At 33.8% G+C, this 24194-nt stretch overlaps 1 protein-coding gene across 4 annotated transcripts in view; it reads left to right on the forward strand.

Moving 5' to 3' along the window:
• The window catches only part of RIC1 (RIC1 partner of RAB6A GEF complex), a 48120-nt gene that overhangs the window by 8624 nt on the left and 15302 nt on the right, over positions 1-24194 (forward strand). For 2 of the 4 annotated variants that reach the window (XM_021531695.3, XM_021531698.3), the window contains exons 2-12: positions 2032-2139; positions 6281-6357; positions 16679-16786; positions 17830-17972; positions 18192-18328; positions 19264-19355; positions 20415-20503; positions 21356-21500; positions 21968-22016; positions 23154-23306; positions 23592-23795. In XM_021531695.3, coding sequence (XP_021387370.2) covers positions 2032-2139; positions 6281-6357; positions 16679-16786; positions 17830-17972; positions 18192-18328; positions 19264-19355; positions 20415-20503; positions 21356-21500; positions 21968-22016; positions 23154-23306; positions 23592-23795 — 1305 coding nt within the window. The remainder of the gene's footprint in view (positions 1-2031; positions 2140-6280; positions 6358-16678; positions 16787-17829; positions 17973-18191; positions 18329-19263; positions 19356-20414; positions 20504-21355; positions 21501-21967; positions 22017-23153; positions 23307-23591; positions 23796-24194) is intronic. The other 2 variants (XM_077790122.1, XM_077790121.1) reach the window with 2 other exon arrangements.

Below are 24194 nucleotides of genomic sequence, written 5' to 3' on the forward strand. Positions count from 1 at the left end.
CAGTTTTTAACTCAAACTCAATTGTTTTAACAGTTTTTAACTCCTTAAGTCCTCATCTGTGAGTCACAAAGGCTAGAAATAAATTTGTATAAATTTTGTTGCTGATGTGTATGCATAATATTCTTCCAGCTTCAAAGATGTAATAGCAACTTTCTTGTGAATCAATGTCAAAAGAATTCTACAGTATAAATACTGTAATTCTATTCTGTAAGAGTAGTAATATAGAAAGAAAATTGTGTAATACCAAGTTTCTAATTTTGCCAGCGGTTAAAATGCTTCAGGCACGGAAGTGCTTTAAGAATGATCTTCAAGTTTTTAGTAATGATGCAGATTACCAAGACACTTCCTTTTCTCAGTATATTAAGGCAGTTAGGGTGGTTCTAAGCCAATCAGTGAAAGGCTGTGGAGTTCATTGAGAACAATCAACTAGAGTCTGCTAGTAAGAATAATTTGTTATCTGTTTAATGTTAGATAATCTGATGCAAAAGAAGCCACACTAATTGAAAAAGCTTGTACAAATAGTTCTTAGGGTAAAGATTAGTGTGCTTGTTATGCTTCATAAATGTTTTACTTTATTTTTGATAATTCAGTTCTGTGTGGGTGTGAAATTAAAGGAATAATGCTGTTAGCAGCATGCCAAGTTATACTGTGAATTTACCAAGGCTAAGGCTGCCCATGTGATACTAATTCAGCTTGTTATTTACGTGCATGAGGACAACATTTCATTGCTTTGTTTTATACTCTTTAAAATTAATATTAATACTTTAAAATGAGGTTGTTTGCAACTCTGCTTTTTCTGAAAGGAAAATGAAGGAAGTGATTCCAAATAGGATGGTAGTAGATACTTACCAAATTCTGGAGTGATGGACACTGACAAGATTTGTGCATAGAATTAATGTTTTTATATTTCTTGTACTGCTTCTGCTGGTCTGTCAAGTAAGCAAAGAACAGTAAACTTCCGTCACCTGCGGCTCCAGTAGGGCACTTTGCCTAGCGGTATTGTGGTTAATTTCAGTAAAAGGTACTCTGTGCCTTCTTGGTTCCCTTTCAGTGTACTTTTTCTGGTACAATGTTCAATGCTCCAAATCTGAATGACAGCTGAAACTGATAAATTTAGGACAGCATATGGTGTGAAGATGAGGCATAACTTCTTTGACAAAACAAGAAGTGTGTTCCGCCTCCCAGTGTTGAAGGATAATGGAAGCGGAAATACCCATCTAAGCTTAAAGCTATTATTGATTCAAGAGCAATAAAATAGAAACAGTTGTGCAGTATAGTTTAGGAGAATGAACGTTTCTAAGCGCTAGAGCAAGGAAGGGTAACTTTGCATTAGGTTTTTGTGTTGCAAGTCTCAACTGCATTCGTGAAAAGGAATGAAGACTTAATGCCTGTAGTGCTTTGCCTGGTCTTCATCACCCCAAAGCTTTTCTGAACCCTCCCCAGAAGGAAAGGTGCTAATGGGTGCACCTCATTACTTGCAAAATCTTTCCAGCTAACTGTAGAGGTGGATTTTTTGCAGGTTCTGACAACCTATTCTAGAAAACAAGTTTCCTGATTATCATTTTATTTAATACAATGCCCTGCCCATTTAGTAGAAATGAAGCAAATTATCTGTACCAAATATTCTATAGAATATGTCATCCTAATTAATTTAATAGTCCTTGTCATTATAGGAGCCTGTTTGAGGTGTGTCTGTTCATCTTTAAGTGTCAGTCACCCTATATCAAAATTGAAACTATTTCTGTATTCTGTAATGAGCTCTTACTGGGCAATTAATTATTTTATTCAAATGTCCTGGGTTTGAAAGAGTGTGATTAGGAATGACAGTGTGGCAACAGTTCTCCATGAACTTTCTTTAAAAGCACTGTTTTATAATGGTTTGTCAAATGCATGTTAACTTTTTAACCTTATTCAAGGGAAACACATTGTAGCTGTTAAGGAAACACAGTTCTTTACAGGTATACTACAACTTACAAAACATCCCATTCCTTCTAGATATGAGATGTAATTATTTATATCTTTTTCCACCAGCCAAGTGTCTTAATCGTAAGCTACAAGGAACTTACAAAAGCAGCTTCTCAGTTTGGACCTTATAAACAAGCAGAATGGCGGCCTGACAGCACAATGATAGCTGTTTCGGTAAGTAGAATTTTTCCTGCTTACTCTGGCTAAACTATTGCAAACATAATTTTGTGTTACCAATTTCTGTGGTTATAGAAACTTGCAGATCATAAATATATTTAATTTATACTTATCTTGTGAAAATATATCACCATACCAAGGACTTTTTAGATGATAGAAGCTTTCTTTTGTAGTTTTCATTAATTTTTCCCTGATAATGAACTATGGTTTTTTGTCTTGAAACAGTGGTTAGATGTATTGGCAGGGGGTGACACAAAATCTTATTACCTTATTACTTGAGTAATCTGGTAACAAATAATATGGTAATGTAAAGTTGTGTGAATGAAAGAAAGTTGTGGACTTAGGTAACATAATCATGTTTAACTTGATAAATAGGGTTTAAAGGTGAGTCTTAAGATATGAAACTGTGGCCTTATTTCTTCTGATGGTTAAAAAATATTGCAAGTCATTGAGAACACAGAAACAAGGGCAGTGATAAGTGATACATGAACTCTACTGTTTAGAATCTTGGAGATGAGATCTTGTCTCACATGGAAATAAAGTCTTGTTTCATAGCTGGTGCAGTGTTCACAGCATCTTGGATTATTTCAGCAGCAGTATTTAAAGTCTGAGGTGCAAGGTGAGCACAAGAAAGATGGGAGTACAGTTTTTAAGAGTTGCAATATAGGATAATCCTCTTGGTGTCTTTTGGTCAGGTCTTATCATTAGGATCAGGTCTTAAGTTAGATATTGTTATCTTAGTGGAAAACACCAGATGATTTATGGAGTAGTTTGTGTCTCTAGAATATAATGATGATCATAAATCAGCTAAGCTTCCCGTGCTCCAGTTTTCTTTTGTGTAATGCAAGTTAAAGCAAATAAGTAGTTAGTCTAAAATGTTAAAATTGCCCAGAAGTATCTGATGACATCAAGGAAGTTAAGTATTTCTGTTAGTGCCAGATTATATTCTCAGTGAGTACTAATAATTATCAATAAAGTCAGAAAGATTTCTGTAATCTTTGCTATGGGTCAAAAAGAATTCTTCAATTTTATATTGCAGCATATATGTCCAAACACATTTTAAACTGTTATGTAGTAGTTCAGAGGAAATTTGAATTTTTATATTTAATTACTTTGCATATTTTGGGGTTTTTTTTCTGAGATGTTATGTGATCCATTTGCTTAAGAGACCTTGTGGTTTAGCTGAAAGTCAGATTAGCTTTAGTTTCTGCCACTTCACTCAACTTTAAAGTTTTTCTGCAACTAAAGTTTTTCTGCAACAGTGCTCTTTTTGGCAGATAGTATCAGGACGTAAATGCCTATAAAGTCTCAGTTTGTAAGCCAAAGTTCTGTGAATTAAAATTCAAAATGGTCATCACTTATGAAATAATGACTGTAATAAGATTTCTAATGTCCTTCCTGTTTCTTAGGATATTTCATCCCTGGGTGTATGTATACAAATTATATAGTCAAGCATGTTTGTTATGGTGGTTTTAGCAGAAGTTGTTTTGCAGTATCCTTTAAAAAATAGATAGTTTAATTTGGAAACAGTTATTGAGTCCTACTGAAAGACCACATTTATAGTATTGCTGGTTTAGTTTTAGTGAGACAGGGCAGAAAGTCAGTTTTCGGAGCTTTAATGAAGAATGTGTTTCTGCAGATGTGTGATACTGTCAACCCCAAGGAGAGTTCTGTCCAAGTGAATAGTTTTCTCTTTTTTCTTAACTAACACTATCAAATGAAGGAGCAATAACAAACCAAGTTTTTAATGAAAAACCCAGTAATTTTGAACTGGTGTCACTTAATTACTGAATTCCTGTGAAACAGCTAAAAATTTCAGTTTGAAAAGTGAGTTAGGTGATATTTCTCACTTATTACTACCTGTGCTCATGATAACTTGATTGTAGTAAGTTGCTCTAATAAAACTTTGTTTTTAAGAAGGTGAACATAAAGCTTAGTATGTACTTATTAGTAAGTTGTACATTCCTTTTTTGCCCCCCCCCTTTTTTTTAATGACATTATCATGGGGAGTATAGTCTGAATTTTATTTTCATCATACCAGTGATATATACTATGTTTTTTGTTTCTGACAGCCCAAATATTCAAAGTGTCTTTATGAAAACAAATCACTTTGCAGCATATGCTTTGAGGTAAATAAATATTATTTGTACTGCAGGCAGACTTTGGGCCAGCCTATCAGGCTTTATAATATACCTCAAGTAACTGTAAAAGTATGCAGTTAAACAAGCTTAAACAGTTTTAAGTGTCACCATCCCTTAGAAATTCTAACTTCTTTTTCTACTAGTATCTTCTGTTGCTAAACTGTTGACACATTTCCTAGGCAGATACTATTTTTTCTGCTTATATTTTGTAGTTTCTTCTTTCATATTGCTGCCTTTTTGATTTTGCCAGTGTTACCAGGAAATACTTTTTCTTGTTTAGATTAGTACATACATGCAAAGTAGCTAATTCTAGTAGTAAATCAAATTCAGGAATTGGGTCAAGATGCTTCATTATGGAGAAGTATTGGAGGCATTTTGGTCCTTCCTGTGTTACAGGCAGTCCTTCAATACAGACTGCTCTTCTGCATGCATTCATATAGCTAAGGCAGAGCTTTATTAAACATGGTAGCATACAAGAAACCATGTTATGAAATCCCTGGCAAGATTATCAGTGTTTATACTTCTGACTGTCAAAGATTAGAATGATTGGGGAATGGATGACAGTGATGGTTACTTACTTAGTAAATTTCACTCTGACATTTTTAAAGCAATGAAACCTCTGTAAATGAATATGATCAATTTGCCAGAAGCCTGTGCTTGACTGCTTCTGCATTTCATCCCCTCTTCATGGAATCTGAGGTTATATTTAGAAATGAACCTGTAACAATAGCAAGTTTGTGCTTTGAATAGTGTTCAGTAAGGCCCTTTGTACCTTCATATCAGTATAAAGATACTTCACAGTATTGTTTTACTCTTCTTTCCAGGATAAGATAACTTAGGGGTTAAATATTTAATGATGTAATGGAAAGAACCTGTAAAGATGTTAGAAATGAACACGTTTCTTTACCACATAATACCTGAACATGATATTACAGCACAAAGAGAAGCTTCCATTTATTGTCACCCTGTCTCAAGCTCACCATTATGGTTCAAACCTTATTCTTGCTTGAAAAAAATACTTGTTTTGAGTGAGTATAATAGTGTTTCTTGGAATTTGAAGCCAAAACACAAGTTTTCTAAAGCCAAATGTTTGACTGAGGAAAGCCATGGTATCTAGGAAATGATACACTAAACTAACAAGTGTTGCTTTATTGAAAGAAAAGGAAACCAATCTTGCAAAGAAATGTGAAACCATTCATTTCACTGCTTTTTTTTTTCTCCAGTGCTTTGGATACATGCCCAGCCCATATTAAAATAATTGAATGGAAACGTTATTTAACCAAAATACATTTACCAATTTCCCTGGAAAATTAATTCATGCTGTAAACAACACTTCTTTGAACACATAACATTATTGGTTATCTACTTCTTTCATGCTTATGCAAGCAGCATCTAGGTATGACTGGAACATCATGTAACTAAATGATTTGTATTTGTTCCCCGTATATAGTTTGAAGTCATTCTTCTAGAATGACAGAACATGGCTTGGGATTGAATTATTACAGGTGTTGTGGTAACTAAAGATAAGTGATATGAGGATTTTTGGAAACTACCTGGATGACCAACACTGAGAGGCAATGCCTAAACTCTTTGCATTCAGTAGTGTCTGTATGTGTTCAAACACCTGGAGAGTTTATTCAGGTACTTCCCATCTTCTACTTTGTACATTAATTCATGTAGTTGATATTACCAAGTTCTAAATATCTGAAATAGTTGTCAGGTTTTATAGGTTTGTATGACTTAGAGGAAAATTTCTGATGTACTCGTGCATAAACAGGATTTTTTTTTTTTTTGTTTTTCGATCTCCTGCCTAATCTATTCACTTGACTTTAAGGGGGGGTGTGGATTTTACCTGGAATTAATATAAACTCGCAGTATTTTAAATGTCCGAATGTATAATTGAGTTCAATATATGAGACACACAAAGAAATCATGAGGCTAACAGATTTTACTCATGCTGAGACTAGATATGTATCTTATCAGTATTTCTCTTTCAGACTGCAAATGGATACATCTTATTTTTTGAAATCCCATCAGCAAGAGACAAGTATCTTTATGAGCCAATATATCCCAAGTAAGTAGTTTAAACTTTGCATCCTCATAGTGTGAAAAAATATGACTAGACAACTTCTAAGCAGTTTTTATGACAAAAGATACTTCCTTACAGAGTATGTTTTAACACCTGCTGAGTATATGAACTATCATTCCGATGAGTTAGAGTTAATATAGGGGAGAAATTGTGTTCAAGATTGCTGTATGCTGGTGTGATTCCTTAGGTCCGTCTTACAAGCTCTCAAAATCCTTAATAGCATGTAAAGTCTAATTTTATAAGTCAAGGTAGTCTGTTGCGTTCATGATCTGCAGCAAGATTTAATGACGCCTTTTGAGTAATTCAGTTGAAAAAAAATCTCTTGTTAGGAACTATTAAGTACAATTCAAAAATAGATCCTGTCCCAAATGTTTTCATAACTTAAGAGATTTTTTTTTTAACAATTGGGAAACAAAATCCCAGTATTTTTGAAAGCAAATTGATACTTTTTAGTAAGAATGGACAGGTATTTTTAATACAGTGTGTTATGTAGTCTGTTTAATCTTATTTTCCTTGTTGTGAATGACAAAATGCATCTTACATGTTTAAAATGTGACTGTATTTTGGGTGTGTTTGTGGTTGACTTAGTTGATTTTGGATTTTACAGAATTGGGAAATGCCTAGGAAATATTAAAACTTCAAGGAGTGTATGTGTACATGGCTCTATGTTTAGATAGGCAGAATCTGTAGTCATGGGTTGGATTGCATTTGTCTGTGCATGTAATAGCACATTCTTGATTTCTAATTGGCTAGAAATTTCTTCTTTTTTTTAAAATATATCCTTCTATGTATATTGTTATGCTAATATTAGTCAGCTTATTTTTTTCACATTCATAAAAAGAGTTAAAGTTGAATCATGGATCTCTCCATGTGGCCATCTCTGAGGAGTATTGGATAACCTAAGATGTCATGTAAGAGGAAAATATTTTGACAATTTCTTTTCAGTGTAACTGTTACACCATGAAAAGAAAATAAAGGAGGTTTTCAAAAGTATTTAAACTCAGAATCTGTCTTCTTTCACAAATATGTTTAAGAAGAAATTACTTAGCAGGTAGTAAATTATTTAGAAGTTAATTTTCCTGTACTGACTAGAAAATTTTTTATGTATTATGGCTATATTTTTTGTGTATTAATGGCCATATTTTGACCTCTGAAATAGCCCTCAAAGCTCTGAAATTACCTGGAATTTATTGTTGCAATTTTCTTTTTTTTCAGAACTTAAGACTAATGTAGACAAGTTATATTACTTTACTTGCCTCTTTGGAGAACTGAATAGCAGTTTTCAAACTGACTCTTCCATATCTGGCTTCCTGTCATCAGGGGAAGAGGCAGACAGTCCATAGCTGCAACTTGTCCAAATAAATAAAGTGGTAGTATATCCTTGGCTGTACATTACATAATGCAGAAAACTAAGCAGTAGTTTATTTTGAGTTTTTCTTGTTCTTTTTGGAAAGTTGGGGGGGTATTTTAATTGGCAAAATCTGAAAACTTATGGAAATATATATAAAACACACAGTAGAAGTTGAAAAAGAAGCTTTGGAAAGTTTGCTTAGAATATCACTTGTAGGAAGGCTTAAAAATACCTTTTAAGACATCAGTGACTAATCAGTCTAACTTTTATGAACTTATATCAAACTTTAATAAAACTTGAGTAATTGATATGAATTGTTGACTCAAAATGCATATGTTAGTTTTATTTTGAACAATCAGGGTTTTAAAATACATCTGTGTTGCCCTAAAAGGACTATAATGCAGATTCTGTAGATGAGTAGGACAAGGTGTTTGTCCCTAGTGTGTTTATAATAGGTTACTCACAGTATCCTAAGACTAATGTGTGTACTTACCTTTAAGAAGATTAATGATCTCACTGAATTTAATGGGATTACTAGCTTGTCTATACTTAGCCCTCAATTTTGAAAACCTAAATAAAATTACTACTGTTCTGATTATATTAGATCAAAATAAAGACACAGGCATTTGTAGGTGAAATGTGCCTCCTGTGATTAATGTCAAATGCTTATTTTAAGTTATTAAAATGGAATGAACTTCTTTTGCAGGTGCAGATACAGTGCACTGCCTGTAGGCAGTCTCACTTATTTTCATTGTAGAGCAAATACTTGGCAGGGGGTTAATCAAACAAAAACCCTCCAATCTAAAATGAACAAACAGACAAATGAGACCAAAAGATAGAACTGAAACTTTTATCTTTCTTTTGGCATATGTTCATTTCCCAAAGGCATTATTTCGTTTAAATGCTTGGATTTCACTTCTTCTGGGTTGAAAAATACCAAATTAGTTTTCTTCACTCTGAAGCCATTACAGATCAGTGAAAGACCTTGTATGTGACTTGCCTCATGCTTGAAAGGGGACATCTTACTGCTTTCTCCCCCTATAACAGCGTGTTCTTGGCTCCTTCCTCTGTGTTGGCAGCAGTGATTATGCAGCTGTGCATTAAGTAAAGTTGGGTTGTTGACCTGATGGTGAAACTAAACCTGCCTATCTCCCTTTTTTAACTCTCCCTATCCCCTGCCCTGGATTCTAGTAGCTTAGTTTGCAAGTTAGCATTTAATAAAACACTGGCATTAGAAAATGCTGACTTTGAAATAGCACTGGGTAGCTACACTGAGAATTTGAAAAACATTAAGTAGCTGTTCAATGATACTTGTATAAATCTTATGATTCATGGTAAAGCAATTGCTTGAAACATTTTTACTGTCATGGAGATATTAATTAATGAATCTTCCAGTTCTGTTTTGTGTGGTTATTTACCTGTGCTGGGCAAAGTGAGAGAGGGTGATGACTTTTGCAAGAAGCGTGAGGGTGTCCTTGCATTAACAAAGTTGCAAACAGCTGCTGGACACAAGTCAATAAAAACTGAGATGAATGTTCAGTCATGTTCTGCTTTTAAAAATTATTACTAATTCTCAGTGTTTATTAAGTGCCCATATCTACTAACTTTTTGTAAGCAGAATGAAGCCAGTTCTTTAGTAGCTGTTCTTTGAATACTAGTGGCCAGTTCTGGCAGAAATAGAAAATTTCAATGTCATGACTACAATGAGAAAGGGAAACCCTCTTAATAAAACTTCTTGAACAGAATTCTTAAGCTGTGCATGTCAATATAACAAGGTGGTCATGCACTGGAAATACACACCAGTAACATCCTTAGCTGTGCCAAAATACTGGTCTAGTGTAAAATTTCTTAGTTTAGTCAGGATCCTGAAGTTGAAATTGCAGCTAGGTTTCTTAACATGCAGTTGAAAATACTGAGAATGGTGTGTTTAGATCCTTTTGTCAACTTAGCTCTCATTTAAACAAAATGTGTGTATTTTACCATACGTGAAAGAAAAAGTGGTTAGTCGGAAAAGCAAGTACTAGGTATGTGATAGATAATTTCTTGACTTCATTAGTTTTTTGCAGTCTTCAAGATTGGGACACTGGTAACTGAAGTAAAGTAACTTCATGTGGTATTGGTACTTTTTTGATAACTAAAATTTGCTTGATGATGGTTTAGCTTTGATTTGGAGAAAAGGATCAAATGAATTGCTGTAAGTCAAAATCACTCATCAGTTGTCTGTATGGGAGAGAGATGTTTGTGGAGAAAATGTCCTTCCAATTTATAGTTACTTTTTTACAGAGTTGTTACTCTATGTATCTGTTGAGCAAGATGTACCAGAAGAGCTTGCCTGTATCTGGTGTGTTAACTATTCTAGCATACAGCTATTGTGTAAACTATAATTACACTTATGGAAGTTTCTCATTAGTCCATCTTAAACAAAAAAATTCAATGTGGAGAGCAGAACAAAACTGTATGAGAAGTGACAGAAACACTTGTGCTGTTTATAACTCAGTATGCATTGTAGTACATCTAATTGTAGCATGATTTATTTTCAGGGCCAAGTCTCTCTTTTTCTCTTTTTTTCTCAGTCTAATCAGCACATATTTAGTAAAAGAGCTAAAGTGTGAATTGAGGCTAAGATGCCATCTTGTTTGAATGCCAGAGTCTTTGCTTTTCCTTATCTTTCAGTATTATGAAATACAGAGATTTTGTAAAGTAAGGTTGAGTGAACTTCCCTTGCACCCTACTATTGTTTGTTTTAAACCAGACAGAATCAGAGCCTAGGAAAATTGATTTCCTGTTTAAAAATGCACATTTTGCATGATTCCCTCCTTTTCATATTGACCAATTGTAATCATCTTTATATTCTGAAATCTGGTGTTTTAATTAAAGTACTAAATCCCAAAATTAACATTTGTGGTTGGAGCCCACAAATCTGTTGAAGTTTGTTGTATTAGTAACTGAGGACAGGTCTTATTAAATTTAGAATATGTTGAATACTTTAAGAAGGTTTAGTAGGCAATACTTCTTACACTCCATTTTATACCTTTAGACTTTTAATCTATATAAAATCTACTTATGTGGGTGTGGTAAGAGTTAGTCAACTAACCTGTTCAGTATTATGCATATTATATATAAAAACCTGTTACTGGATTTATATGATAAAACAAGTGCTTATGCCATAAGTGCAGCATACGAATATTTATGTATAGAAAAGGGAACTTTCATTTTTACTGCTGGAATCCATTGGCAGTTTTTTGTCATATTGTGATATTTTAAGAATGTAGTTTTTCTGCCAAAGAAAATGTTTCTGACACTGTTGATATTTGGCTAGGAATTGCCAGTCTGTTCATGGAGTGAGCTGCCATTCATGCTTAGTGAAAATTTACAGTATCCTGCTTAATATGTGAGACTAAAAATAGGGGGAAGAAAGCAGTAATTGTATGGTGTTTAGTTTTTTAAAATTGAGCTAGAGTAGCCTGCAGATTTATTCCAGCTCTTGGATGCTTTTCTCCAGTTCAGAGCAGATTTGGAAGAGAATCAGTATTGGCCATTAGACCACATTCTGGGATATTTTCCTACAGTGAGCACAAGTACAAAGTCCTGCTTCAATTAGTTCGGTCTGGTTTTTCCACCCAATTCCTAAAGTATCTACAAGACAAAACATGAAAAATAATGTATATCGGGAATTATTGTAGCATATTAAAATAAAATTTATCTCTCTGCCTGTGATTGCTTAGGGAAAGTGACAGTGCACAGAAGCAAATTTGAAGCTTTGTAAGCTGTGGCAAGGGTACAGTGGTAACTTTTTGAGGAGTTTCCAAATGAATTTGTACAACTATTCTTATGTTTGCAGTAAAAGGTGAGAACACTATCAGAGATGGGGCTTCGCTGTACTGATCTGATTGTCGTTTCTGTTTAGAGGTCTGCTGAGGAGAGTAACTGGAGTTCTTTCTCTTGAAGAACATGTGTGACGTAGTGCTGAGGATATTTTTGCCTTTCAAAAAAGACTAAAAACTCATACAAAAAATCTAAGAAATTAATTGCTAATTAACTAAATGTGGTAATTTGAGAGTCTTTTGAGTCATGTTTCTTCATGTCCTCAAGTGGAGCCTGCATTTGGGGAGTGATAAGAATGTTGTGTAAATTTAGAATGAGACCTCAATGGTGTAGATTATTAAGTCTGAAAGTGCTTTGAAAATTAGTTATTATCTAACCAGTATGAATTTGTGAAAAAACTAGTTCATATGATGGTTTTCAAAGCTGTATTGTTGCTTATATACCTAGTTACTCCATGTCTTAATCTTTCTGGCGTTTTTAAAAGCCATCTCCTTTTCTATAGCCTGATGGTTTATAGGTGCCATACATTACCTCATCAGTGGACATTTTGTTCCTGATTCAATGACTGAAGATTAATATGTACAAAGGTTTTGAACTTCAAACTCTGCAAGGGTAATCAATGAGGTGTACAGTTAATTAACTTATTAGGTAATTAAGTTTCTGCTGAACTTTACATTGCGGTTTTCCCTGTCAGATTTTAGCATTGTTTGGAAAATGTATTTTAAAACTAGATAAGCTGAAGAATTTTTATTAATCATTATGGCACTTGCAAACTCTGGTGTTTCAAGAGGTTTAAACCTCTTAATTTAAGGAAAACACTGGTTCGATATCAGGAAAAGGTTTTTTACAGAAAAAGTGGTGATGTTCTGGCATGGTCTGCCTGGGGAGGTGGTGGAATCACCATTTCTGAATGTGTTTAAAAAAAGACTGGATATGGCATTCAGTGCCGTGGTTTAGTTGATGTGTTGGAGTGTGGGTTGGACTCAATCTTGAAGGTCTCTTCCAGCCCAGTGATTCTGTGGTTCTGTAACTGTTAAGAAATCTTTGCAACTGAAATAATCATTTGGTAAGCCATTTAGCTTTTTTACATGAATAGTTGATTAATATACTAGCTAGCTGTTTCTTTTCTCAAACTGCAGAAATGTGCTACTACCTAATTGTGTAGTAAAAGCTGTATTAAGAACCACTTTTTAAAGTACTTATAGTTGTTACCATAAACTCACTTTAATTTTGTTGGTGCAGCTATTGCCAATTTGTATGAATACATCTCTGCATCCAGCCAGATGTATTTATGCAGTGTGCTGTAGAGAGATGCAGGTTTAGGAGTGAAAAGATGCTAGTTGCATGAAAACCAAAGGTCACAGTTGATGATGCAGGCTCTTTGAATCAGGTATAAAAAAATGAAGTCCTCAGCTTTTGAGTGTGAACATTAACTGAAGTGTTCACATGAACCATTGTAAAATGGTTAGGAAACGTCATAATGCAATGATAATGGCTGTTGTTAGGTTTTTTTCCTTCTTGCTTTCAAGGAGAGCAACTTGTTGGTGATTTAAGTTGTTTTAGAAACACTGCCCTGGTTTTGTCATATAAATATTGCCATTAATAGCTAAAGCATCATTATTTTTAATCTTCTTCTTGTCCCTTCCCTCCCACTACAAGTACTACTGAAGAAATCATTTTGTCAGGAAAAACTAAGAAAATCATAGCCCTAAAGTAGTATAAAAATATTATATCTTGTTTGTATCAAACAATTGTTCTATAAATAGTCTTTAATTGTCTGAAATATTTCTTAGTTTTTTCAATGAAATGTCTCCATTATGTCTCATTACTTACATGGTTTAGCTAGTGAGAATGGATGCTACTGCTTTATTTGTTGTTTGTTTGGCTTAAGTAATACACTGTTTTCCATTAGCCACAGTGTTTTTTTGAAGTACTGTATTTTTTTCGACTCTGAAAGCATTTCTGATTTTTTTTTAACTATTATTCATTAATAACTGCCAACTATATTACTGTGATTACCCCAAATAGTACAGTGGAAACTTAAATATTAATTTAATGCTAATTCTGTCTCCAAACTAGAATTCTTCATTACTAAGCAGAAAATAGTGGACATTGATTTTAAATACTTAGAACAGACTTAAATATAATGTGTGTTGTGTGTACCTTAGTTGCAATTATAAATAAACCTTTAAGTACATGCTTTCAGATTCTGCTGTAATTAACTACTTAAGTGTTTCTTAGATGCTTTTGGTAGCAGTGACAAATTTGTCTGTTTATCATGTTGTAGGACTTAACTGCTGTGTAATTAGTGAGGCCTAAATGCACTACTGTGCACCTAGAAAAAATAGCTGGCTGGTGTCCTGTTTTCTCCCTGAACTTCCCACCATTTCAGATAACAAACTTAAAGGAAATTCTTCCTACTAGTTGAAAAGTCTATCTAATTCTGTTTTTGCACGGTGCTGCCTCTTTCTTGAATTTAAGATGCTTTTAAGTTTGGTATGGTGGGGCTTTTAAAAACAGCATCCCTAATCTTTCCATGTTTGAGGTTTTCTTGGGTTGCAGATTTTCCTCAGTTCTGAGTTTTAAGAGATTGATTCACAGGCTTAGTTACATTAACAGATGCCATGCAAATAGCAATGATTATATATTTGATTCAACGTGCAGCTGGTCAGTCAATGGAATGTGTTTCTCTCAATTATTTTGCAAAAGCGAGTTACTTAAAGTTTGGCTGCAACCATAGCAGATGCTGATGTGGCAACACAGACCAAACATTCTTTCCTGCTTCAATCATCTGTGCGCATTCTTCATTTAAAGGTCAAAGGAACTCAGCCAGTCAAGCTGACTCATTCTGATGTGGACTATATGAACACCGTACTTTTGGTAGCACCTCCTTTGCACCCATACTAGGGGTTTCTTTTTGAATTGATGAATTAGAAAAAATCATAGTCAATGAGTTGAAATAGTGGCATTTTTGGAGTTTCAGTCAAGGTGATGTGCCTCAACTCTGTGTGGATTGGCCTCTTGCAAGGTGGATAAAAGAACTGTTTTTGGGACAGGAATGATAGTGTCCCAGTGGAAAAGCTAAGACGCCACAGATGGTGACTAATTTGCTAAAACTAGCTTGTGAAACTGAAAATATTCAAATAGTCTTGCAAGCTATTTTTTATCAGGTGTTGAAGAAAAAAAACAGCCTACATGGAGAGTTGAAATTTTTTTTTCCTGCATAAGGTTTCTTCTAAACCATGTTGTTACGATTCTGGCTTTGTAATTTATGCTGTGCAGAAACATTGAGTTTACATTTGGTTATATACTTCAGTCAGTTAAAACAGACATGTCAAGTTTGTCTTATGCCAACCAAAGAGTAACATTTCTGCATTACTGAACCCTTTCATCTCAGTTTTAGTCACTTGCACGATTCAGTTGTACCATTGATTGTTGATAAACCAGAGTAATTTCATCTCGTTTGGGAATATACTCTCTGGAACTGTATGTCCACATGGGTTACAAAGCCCATCTCCAAACAACTGGGGTTTTGTACATTTTAAAAAACACCACAACAACCCCACTATGCTTGTATTATTAAAAAAAGAAATGACTGTTTTTTTCAGGATTTCTGTCAGTCCATGATAGCTAGCTTACATGAAGGGCTAGATATTTCCTAAGACAGCTGCCTCTTACAATTAATTTTTGTTCAAAATGCAAACCAAACATTCTAATAGTTTAAATTTATACAAGTTGCAAATCTTTTGCTGGTAGATTAAGTCACCTTAAAACAAATTTTTATCATTTTTCAATGTCATTTTTCACAGCCAGCATAGTTTTGTTCTGGAAAAATAAAACTACATCCATCTGCTAAATCCAGATTTTCAAAGGTTACCTTGGTCTTACCTTAGCTGGCATATATCTTTGTCCTTGCTACATAAGGAAAGGTATAGTGCCCATCAAAGAATAACAGATATGAATTTGACGTTGCTATAAAATAGTAATGAATTAAGGAACTTGATATCTACTGAGATAAACATGACAGGAAAGAGATTCATATATCCTTGTGCTGTCAAACTTATCTAAAGCTGCATCTGCTTTGGCTTTTGCCATGTCTTAGGCATTTATATTTACAACCCTCATGTAAATTGAAATAAATGTTTTGTCAGATAAAATACAGGTAAAGATTACATGAATTTTTGTACATATCTATTGTTTCTGACTTTTGAAGTTACTACAAATTCTACTTGTCCTCAATGCCTGATGCAATTATAGTTTTCTTTGCTTACTATTATAATGCTCATTAGAGAAATGAGCGTTATTACAATACTTACAGCTGTAGGTCATTAAAAAAAAAGTTTAAAAAGCACATGGCACATCTGATAACCCAGATAAATAAGAAATACTTTAATGATGCTGTATAGTAATGTGTAATGATGTTGTAACCCAATCAGTGGAATGTGAAAGTTAAAGTGTGGAAGATGAAAAAGAGCCTTCTACTTCTGGAAGTTGGTATTTTGTAATGGTCTGTTGAAAGGGATGGAATCAGTGTTCAGTCATCTCTTCTTAGTAGGTCTTAGGTTAAAAACTAGTTAATTTACTTCAGGGAGAATTACTCCTATGAAATACTATGGTAAGGTGTCTACTTGTGTTATGCATGTTGAATTTATATTATAAACATTGATCTGGTAAAAGGAATGGAAGAAACATAAACATTTTGGAGTCTAATATCTGTAATACATCTTGAAAAAGAATGAATTTGGGATCCTTAAGAATTCAACATATTTTATTGCTGTAAACAGTTGAGTAACAATTTATTAAATCAGACTTTTCACTGATACAAATCCCTTATTTTAGGAATATTAAGGCAGGCCACATAACATTGTAATGTTCATTCTCTATGTCTTATTTTGCCTACATACTCTATGGACATAGAAGGTGATACAATAGACTAAACTTTTAGCACCAAAATTACATCCTAGATATTCAGTGCTGCTTGTGGTAGATTGCACGTAACTGGTTGGTGTGTGTATACATATATACACATGTATATATGGAGAAAAAAATACCATGGGAATGTAAGTCAGTAACTCTTGCATCTTTTGAGGGACAATCTGTTTTAATTCTAATATTTCTCTTGTATTTTAGAGGAAGCCCTCATCTGAAGGGAACCCCACATTATAAGGAAGAACAATGTGCTCCTTCATTAAATCTAGAAATGAAGAAAGTGCTGGACTTGCAAGCCTCTATCACAAGGTATGCTCCTTAACTGGGTCTTGAGAATTTTTCCATATATATCAATACTTTTTAAAAACTGAAAGGAAAACTGGATGGAAGAAAAGCTTTTAGTAAGTTTTTAGGCTTATTAATAGTAAGGACTAATATTAGCAAATTACTATTAGCAACTAGTAAGTCTGAGGAGGTGAAAAAGTGAATTGCTGTTTAAGAATTCTTTCTGTGCTTGGCTATACTGATAGTTTTGTCATCTAGAAGTATGTTGTATGTTCAGTATTACTGTGTATTGCTATAAATGAGTTTATCCTTCAGCTCAAAGAATGTTTTAGAGCTTTCATGGAGGTGTTGGTAGGTTAGAGCAAAACTCTGCAGCATTTCAGCATTTCTCCAGATGCCTGCAGAGAGTCCACACTTGTCCTTTTTCTTTACCTCTTGCTTTTTTGAGGTAATAGCCTATCTTATAAAGAAATTTTGAACATGCTAAATAAGTATGTGTTAAAAGTTGGTGAAACTTCATAGCATTGAAGGAGGTGGAAAAGTAACTAAATGAAGTTTGCGAAGAGGCTACTTAGGACAAAATGGGTGTTGGAAGACATGCAGTATATACTGGAAAAAGTTTTGTATGCAAGTAGATTAACAGTAGTTTTCAGGACTTTGGAAATGTTTAAGGAAAGATTTAGAAGGAATCTAATTTCTCCTTCATCAGTTTGTTCCAACCACAGATTAAAATGTACTGTGAATTATTTACAGCCTAGGCAATATTATTAGTTTTCTAGGATAGATGAATAATTGATTGTTGGCAGCAATATCTTATGGTTAGCCAAAAGTATTGAAAAGATCTTCAATACAGTCAAGCAATTACTCTAACAATACAGACCTGTTCATGAACAGTGAATGCTGGAGAGAAGTTGAGGTGTATACAGTATTTTGTCTATGTGGTACATGCTTGTAACTTACTTGTAACTTTAGAGGTAGTTGTACAGTATTTATGACATTAATTGATACTTATGTGACATTGATTTGAGATGAAGTTTTTTTAAGAATTAACAAATATCTTTTATTAGTTTGCAGTCCATGTTAGAAGATCTACTTGTGGCTACTGCTGATGGATTTCTCCATCTCATTCACTGGGATGGTATGACCAATGGGAGGAAGGCCATCAACTTGTGTACAGTTCCCTTTTCTGTAGATCTGCAGTCTTCTCGAGGTAGGTTTTATGGATTCTATTGCTTACAAAGGTTACCTCTTAGTGGCATACCACTTATTATAAAATAGTCTCTCTGTTCTTAAGCAGAGATGGAAAAATTTTGCCATTTGTAGAGGGGAATGAAATAGCCTCTTTTCTCTTTGAAGTTATAACTAAATATCTGAATGACTTGTAATATTTCTGTGTTCACATATTTTTAAATTACTCATACTTTCTCAGCAGGTTCACTTTTGGGATTTGAAGATGTTTACATCAGAGATATGGAATACTGTGCCACACTTGATGGCTTTGCTGTTGTTTTTAATGATGGCAGAGTTGGTTTCATTACACCAATGTCAAGTAGATTCACTGCTGAGGTATGTTTCCTGTAGCATTTCTACCTAGCACAATAAATGTGTTTTCCTTTGTCTCTGCATTTTAGTTGGCTTTCTTCTTTAAATTCTGTTCAGCTACAGAGAAACTAAAATTTAACATCTGCTTAAGAGATGACATAAGAACAAGACTGCATTTTGTGGCATAATTTGAGCTAGTTTTTTTAGGGTTGGTACCATTGGGAGACTATAATTGATAATAGATTTAACTTTCATTTATTTGTTCAAATTGCCATTACAGACTTGGTCTTACTGTGTCAGACCAACAGACTTCCTGTTAGGAGTTACAAGTGGGATGATAGGAAGTGGTTTCTCCTATGGCTAAGTACCAAATCTTTCTCTTTCCCATAGTGACAAGCATACTTCAGAATTTCTTTTACAGGAACCTTTTCCAAGTTAGGTGTTTTCTTACCTGTAATTCACCCTAAAAACTATTACATTTTGTTGTTAGATGTCTGCATTTTAATTACAGAAAACTGAAAAGTATACATCTGTGTCAGATTCCTTCACCCACTTAAAACATCGGTGATCTCAGGTGTCGCAGATGGAACTTGCTTTCCTGTTTTTCTTTTTCTCTTAATTTTTAGTACTATCTACCTTTTTTTTTTTTGCCCTAGGCAGTGTTAGGGACTTTTTTGCCTTAAAGGTATTGATTTATTTTGTTATTAAGAGAACTTATAAGCAGTTTTCTTACACATTTATATCTTTCTGTAATTTATATTAAGAAGAATAAAACCAGTTTTATATTTACTGGATTTTGTTTGTTTGAGCCATGTCAAATGATCTTGACATTAATAGAAATTTTGAGATCATGAAGGTCAGCTGACAGATGTGTAGTATTGTGGACATGTATAAAAGCTGACTGTTTTTAATAAAAGCAGTATTTTAAAAAAAAATCTTTTTAATTCCTTTCTCTACAGCAGCTCCATGGTGTTTGGGCGCAAGATGTAGTTGATGGAACTTGTGTGGCAGTGAATAACAAATACAGGCTAATGGCGTTTGGATGTGCCAAGTAAGTTTTTTAAGGCTGGCTCAGAGCAGGGGTAGATTGTTTCATTATAGAGCTGAATTAGTAGTTACTTCTTAGTAAGTTTGATTGCAAGAACTGTAAAGATGAGAATAATCAGTTTGCCTGGAGATTGCATAATGTGCTGTCCAGAAGGTAGGAGAGAGGTGGAAAGAAATGCTTGCTTGCTTGGACTGCAGTTGAAATTCATGTTTGCTGTTCAGGTCTGGGAAAAATAATATGTGGCTGGACCAGTAGGAACGATTGGAAAATGCTGCAATCCCAGCTAATCTCAAAGCAGGATTATAAAGTCAGTTTTAAGTAGTTAGTCATAATAATATTGGACAAGAATCAGCACTTCACACTCAGCTGAGAAAATGCTCTGGGCAGACATGATTTGGTCAAGAAAAATGTTGCCTGTTTGAGTAACTGTGAATATTTGTAAATTAAATGTTGCAGAAGTGCTTTTAGTTGTGGCATTTTGCATACTGCTCCTTCAAGTCCCCCCTGTATAGTACTGCTTAAGATGGCCTTAGAGTGCAGCTTTTTATCTTCTTTGATTATATTTTACTTGGGTTTTGTTTTAGAACATTTTAAATACTCTGGTTTATTTTTCATCTGTCCTCTTAAGAATTAGGATTTTTGTTTGTAGTAACAATACAGTGTGTTAGTGTTTCCTCTGAAACAGGAATAGTTACTTTAATTTACTGATCATGGTATGCCTTAGCGATGGTGAAACTTTGGTACTGAGTAAATGCTGCCTTCCCTCATGGATTATCTGGCAGTTGGAAGGCATAAATATATGTGGATTGTATGTACATATGTATTTTAAGAGAATGAAGTTGTTTTGGTGCATGGATTATGCTAGGGCTGGTATTTTGGGTCCTCTCATTCCTTCTGTAAAGCATCTTACAAATTTGTTTAATAAAATTCTTTGACTATCACTTGATTCAATATCTCTGTTCTAGATAAATTTGTTATTGGTGAGAGAAATAGCATCTTTTCTTAGCCTCTTGAAACTGATAAGAAACCCAAATGGTCTAAAGCATGTGTAATGTCTTCCAGTGGCTCTGTGCAGGTTTATACAATAGATACCACCACTGGCGCCATGCAGTTTTCTCATAAATTGGAACTGACACCCAAACAATATCCTGGTGAGCTAATTTTATTGCTAGAATTTTCCAGCAGCTTTTAGGGCATACTGTATTTTTTATCCTTGGCTAGTTAACCTCTGTTTAACTGTTTGCATAATAACTGATATGAATTTACACCTATTTGTTTGTAGTAATTAACTTTTGTTTCTTTGCACTTTTAGCTGCTTGCTTTAATTAACTTTTGAATGTGTTTTATATGTGAGGGTTTGGGAGGCTGGTTTGTGGTTTTGTGGGGTTTTAAAACTAATTCTTAGTCTTGAAATTACTTTCAATTACCTCAGGAAGTGAGAGATTATTGTCAAAATTGATAGTGAGTATAATAGAACTGTGAATTTGAAGCAACTGACATACAGGGTACAGAAGAAGTACTGAGTAATGCAGCATCCTTCCTGCACTGCAGTGTATTTTTTAATGTAGTATTCTGTGCTTGAAAGTAAGGGACATATAAAGTGGGTAAATTGCATCCTCAGCTAAAAATACATATATCTGTTGGTTTTCAGTTAAAAAACAAATCCATAAATAAGTTTTACAGTTGTGTTAAGTGCCTCCATAGTCTGAAAAATTATTTTATGAGAATTGTGGTTCTGTGGTTGTCTTACAGCAGTGTACTTCTGGCATGTTTTCCTATGGCAGTGTACTTCTGGCATGTATTTTTAGTTTCTTATGAAACCAAGCATGCACTGAAAAGAAAGCAATTTTTGTTTGCTACTTACTCATTTTGAGATAGTCAATTTGATAAATGCATCAGTTAATTGAAAAATCAAATATTGACTTCCATATATTTTTGTTTATACTTTTATGGTGAAACCAGTTGAAGGACTTTCACTTACTTTGTTGTCTACTTTTTAACAGATATTTGGAATAAAACAGGACCTGTTAAACTAATCAGATGGTCACCTGATAGCTGTGTTGTGATGGTGACCTGGGAGTGTGGAGGTTTGTCCTTATGGAGTGTTTTTGGTGCTCAGCTTATCTGTACTTTAGGAGGTGATTTTGCGTGAGTATTTTTAATGACATTGTAAATAGTTTATTAGAAGTCTTTGTTTTTCTAATTGAAAGCATCCAATTAGAAATTAATTCACTGAATTAGCTTTTTTAAAATATCTTTTTTCTTTATGATTATTGATATATCTTGGCAAATATTTAGGAGGGGATCATTAAAATATAAAGAAAAATGTATTATTTTTGTTTTGTAATGGTCTTTTTTTCTGTAAGAGAAAATTACCCTAGAAGCAAGCTTGAGCAAGCAAACATTAAAATTACCTCAGTGCCTGTGTTTCAAATAGTTTATGCTAGCCATCTGACAGTTGCATTGCCTTTTTTGCAGTGTAATGGATCAAACAGGCTGTACCATTTGAGATGAGGCTCAATATAGAACCATATGAAAATACGAAGATAGGAATTTAATTTATTATTCTGATTATGTCATTTGCAAACTCAAATTTGTTCTGTTCTGTTTTTAAGGTATCAATCTGATGGTGCCAAAAAGGACCCTCTAAAAATCTGTTCCATGGTAAATATGAATGTAAAAATCCTGTAATAGGATGACTCTTAATGTTTAAAATTGTTTTTAATTGTATAATGTTTATAATTGTTTTAATCTGTATAACAGATTTTCAGAAAATCAAACTTTCTTTTGACTAGTTACTTTTCATAGCAGGATGCCTTCACTACAATGTTTTATTGAAGGAATAAAGTATTACTGATTAATTTTTTTCATGAAGTATGCATGACATGCCTTTTCTTGCCTTTTAATAATAAGAATGAACACTTTGGATTTTTTCTTAGTTTTGCTTTTTTATCTGGTGCTATATTTCAAAGTGCAGTGAGACACAGATCAATATTAATTATAAACTCCCTTGTTTCTCTAAAATTACTAGCTGGCCTTTGACAGTTAAAGCAACTTTACTCAGATTATGAATTTCAGAAAAACTTAACTACTGTTTTTTAATACAAACTAGTTAACATTAAATCCAACCCTGCTCATCTGTAAAATCAATAAATAAATATAATAACTTAGAGTAAATTTTAAATCGGGACAAATTTCAAACACATTCTACAATGCCTCATACAAGCTGTGGTGAATTTCATGCAGTATTTCTAAAACTTCCAAATTTCTAAAATTTGGTTTATTCATCATGACATATTTGCTATGAAGATTGACAGCTCTAAACATGCATCCCAAGTGGAGGTATATATATGCAATGACAGTACCTTTTAAATGTACCTTTAAAAAAATTTCAAAAATTGAAATTCTGATATCATTGAATTTGATGAACAATAGGCAGTGTAATTTTGGAAATCCAGATTGTTTCATACCTGGCTCTGTGGAATTTTTAGATAATAAACTGCAAACTAAATAGTCTTCATTACTTATGTGGGTGTCTTTGCCACAGTTACACTTCATTTAGTCTTTTTTACAATAAGGCAGGAAATAATTCAAGCTAGATTCTTACTGTACCTTGTGAATTTTACTGTTTGATTCCTGTAATGATATGGTTTAGAACAACAAAATGTGTGGATTTTTTCCAGGCTCAGTTACAATAAGTTTCTATAGTTCTTGTTTTATGAGAATATATAGTATTACAGTTATATATCACTATGTAGTGTTAAGCTGGGAATTTTATTATTGTTATTCTTTTACCTTCAGACCTGGGGATCCGAAGGGTATCATCTTTGGGTTATTGATGGGAATTCATCTTCAAACATGAAATCTGAAAGAAATTCAAATAATGAAGCTCAGTCGTTTGGTATTCTGCAGTTTCAGTTCATCAAGAGTGCACTCACTGTTAATCCTTGTATGGTAAGTTTTTTTGTTGATAAATATATCCTTGTTTTAGATCATAGTTCCAGTTTTAGGTGACCTCTGAGTTGTTCGCTCAGATTTTAAGTCTGTTCTGCAGCCATTAGAGTTGTCTTTCTTTTTTGTCATAGAGCCTTTAAAATGTTACTGTAAAAATATTGCTATGCAATATTTCATATTATTTACTTAGAGTCTCTTAATAGATTGATCATGTGTTCCTTTGTCTTCTGTATGTGGAATTCAAAGTTGCTTCTTTTGTTTTGTTTTGTTTTGGTTTTAATATAGAGTAACCAGGAGCAAGTCCTCCTTCAAGGAGAAGATCGCTTATATTTGAACTGTGGAGATGCAGCACAGACTCAGAGTCCCAGAAATACTTTGGCGCACTCTGAACATAGCCACAGCAGGGAAAGAGGCCCATTTTCAGGTGGCAGTCTAGATTCTCAGGGTTTAAGCACTTTACTAGGACACCGGCATTGGCATGTTGTACAGGTAATTGATCCTCATTTCCCATATGTGCTTTGTGCTTGAAAGAGTTTGTAGGAGTAGAATATGCAGCTGATCTCACTGTCTGCCGGACCTTTTTACTTTTTATTGTCTCTGGTACAACTTTTTCTCTTTGACAAAAGGTAAAGCAACATTGAGCCTATCAGCCTTGTGGCTATGAATTTTGGGAACGAGTAGTTAATTACTTTCTTGTGCTTTGAAAGAGAGAATAAATGCAATATGCAAGAAATAATTTAGGTGTTTATTTTGTTATTTATGCAAAATGCTTTAAAACATATTCAGCTGATGAATATAGCCTTCAGACTCCAGCTGTATTCTCATGTATAAAAAATGGCATCTATTTAAGCACTAAAACCTCACAATATTAGGCTTTCAAAGAAGAAA

This window comes from Lonchura striata, chromosome Z (genome assembly GCF_046129695.1).
Source record: "Lonchura striata isolate bLonStr1 chromosome Z, bLonStr1.mat, whole genome shotgun sequence".
Classification (NCBI taxonomy): Eukaryota; Metazoa; Chordata; class Aves; order Passeriformes; family Estrildidae; genus Lonchura; species Lonchura striata.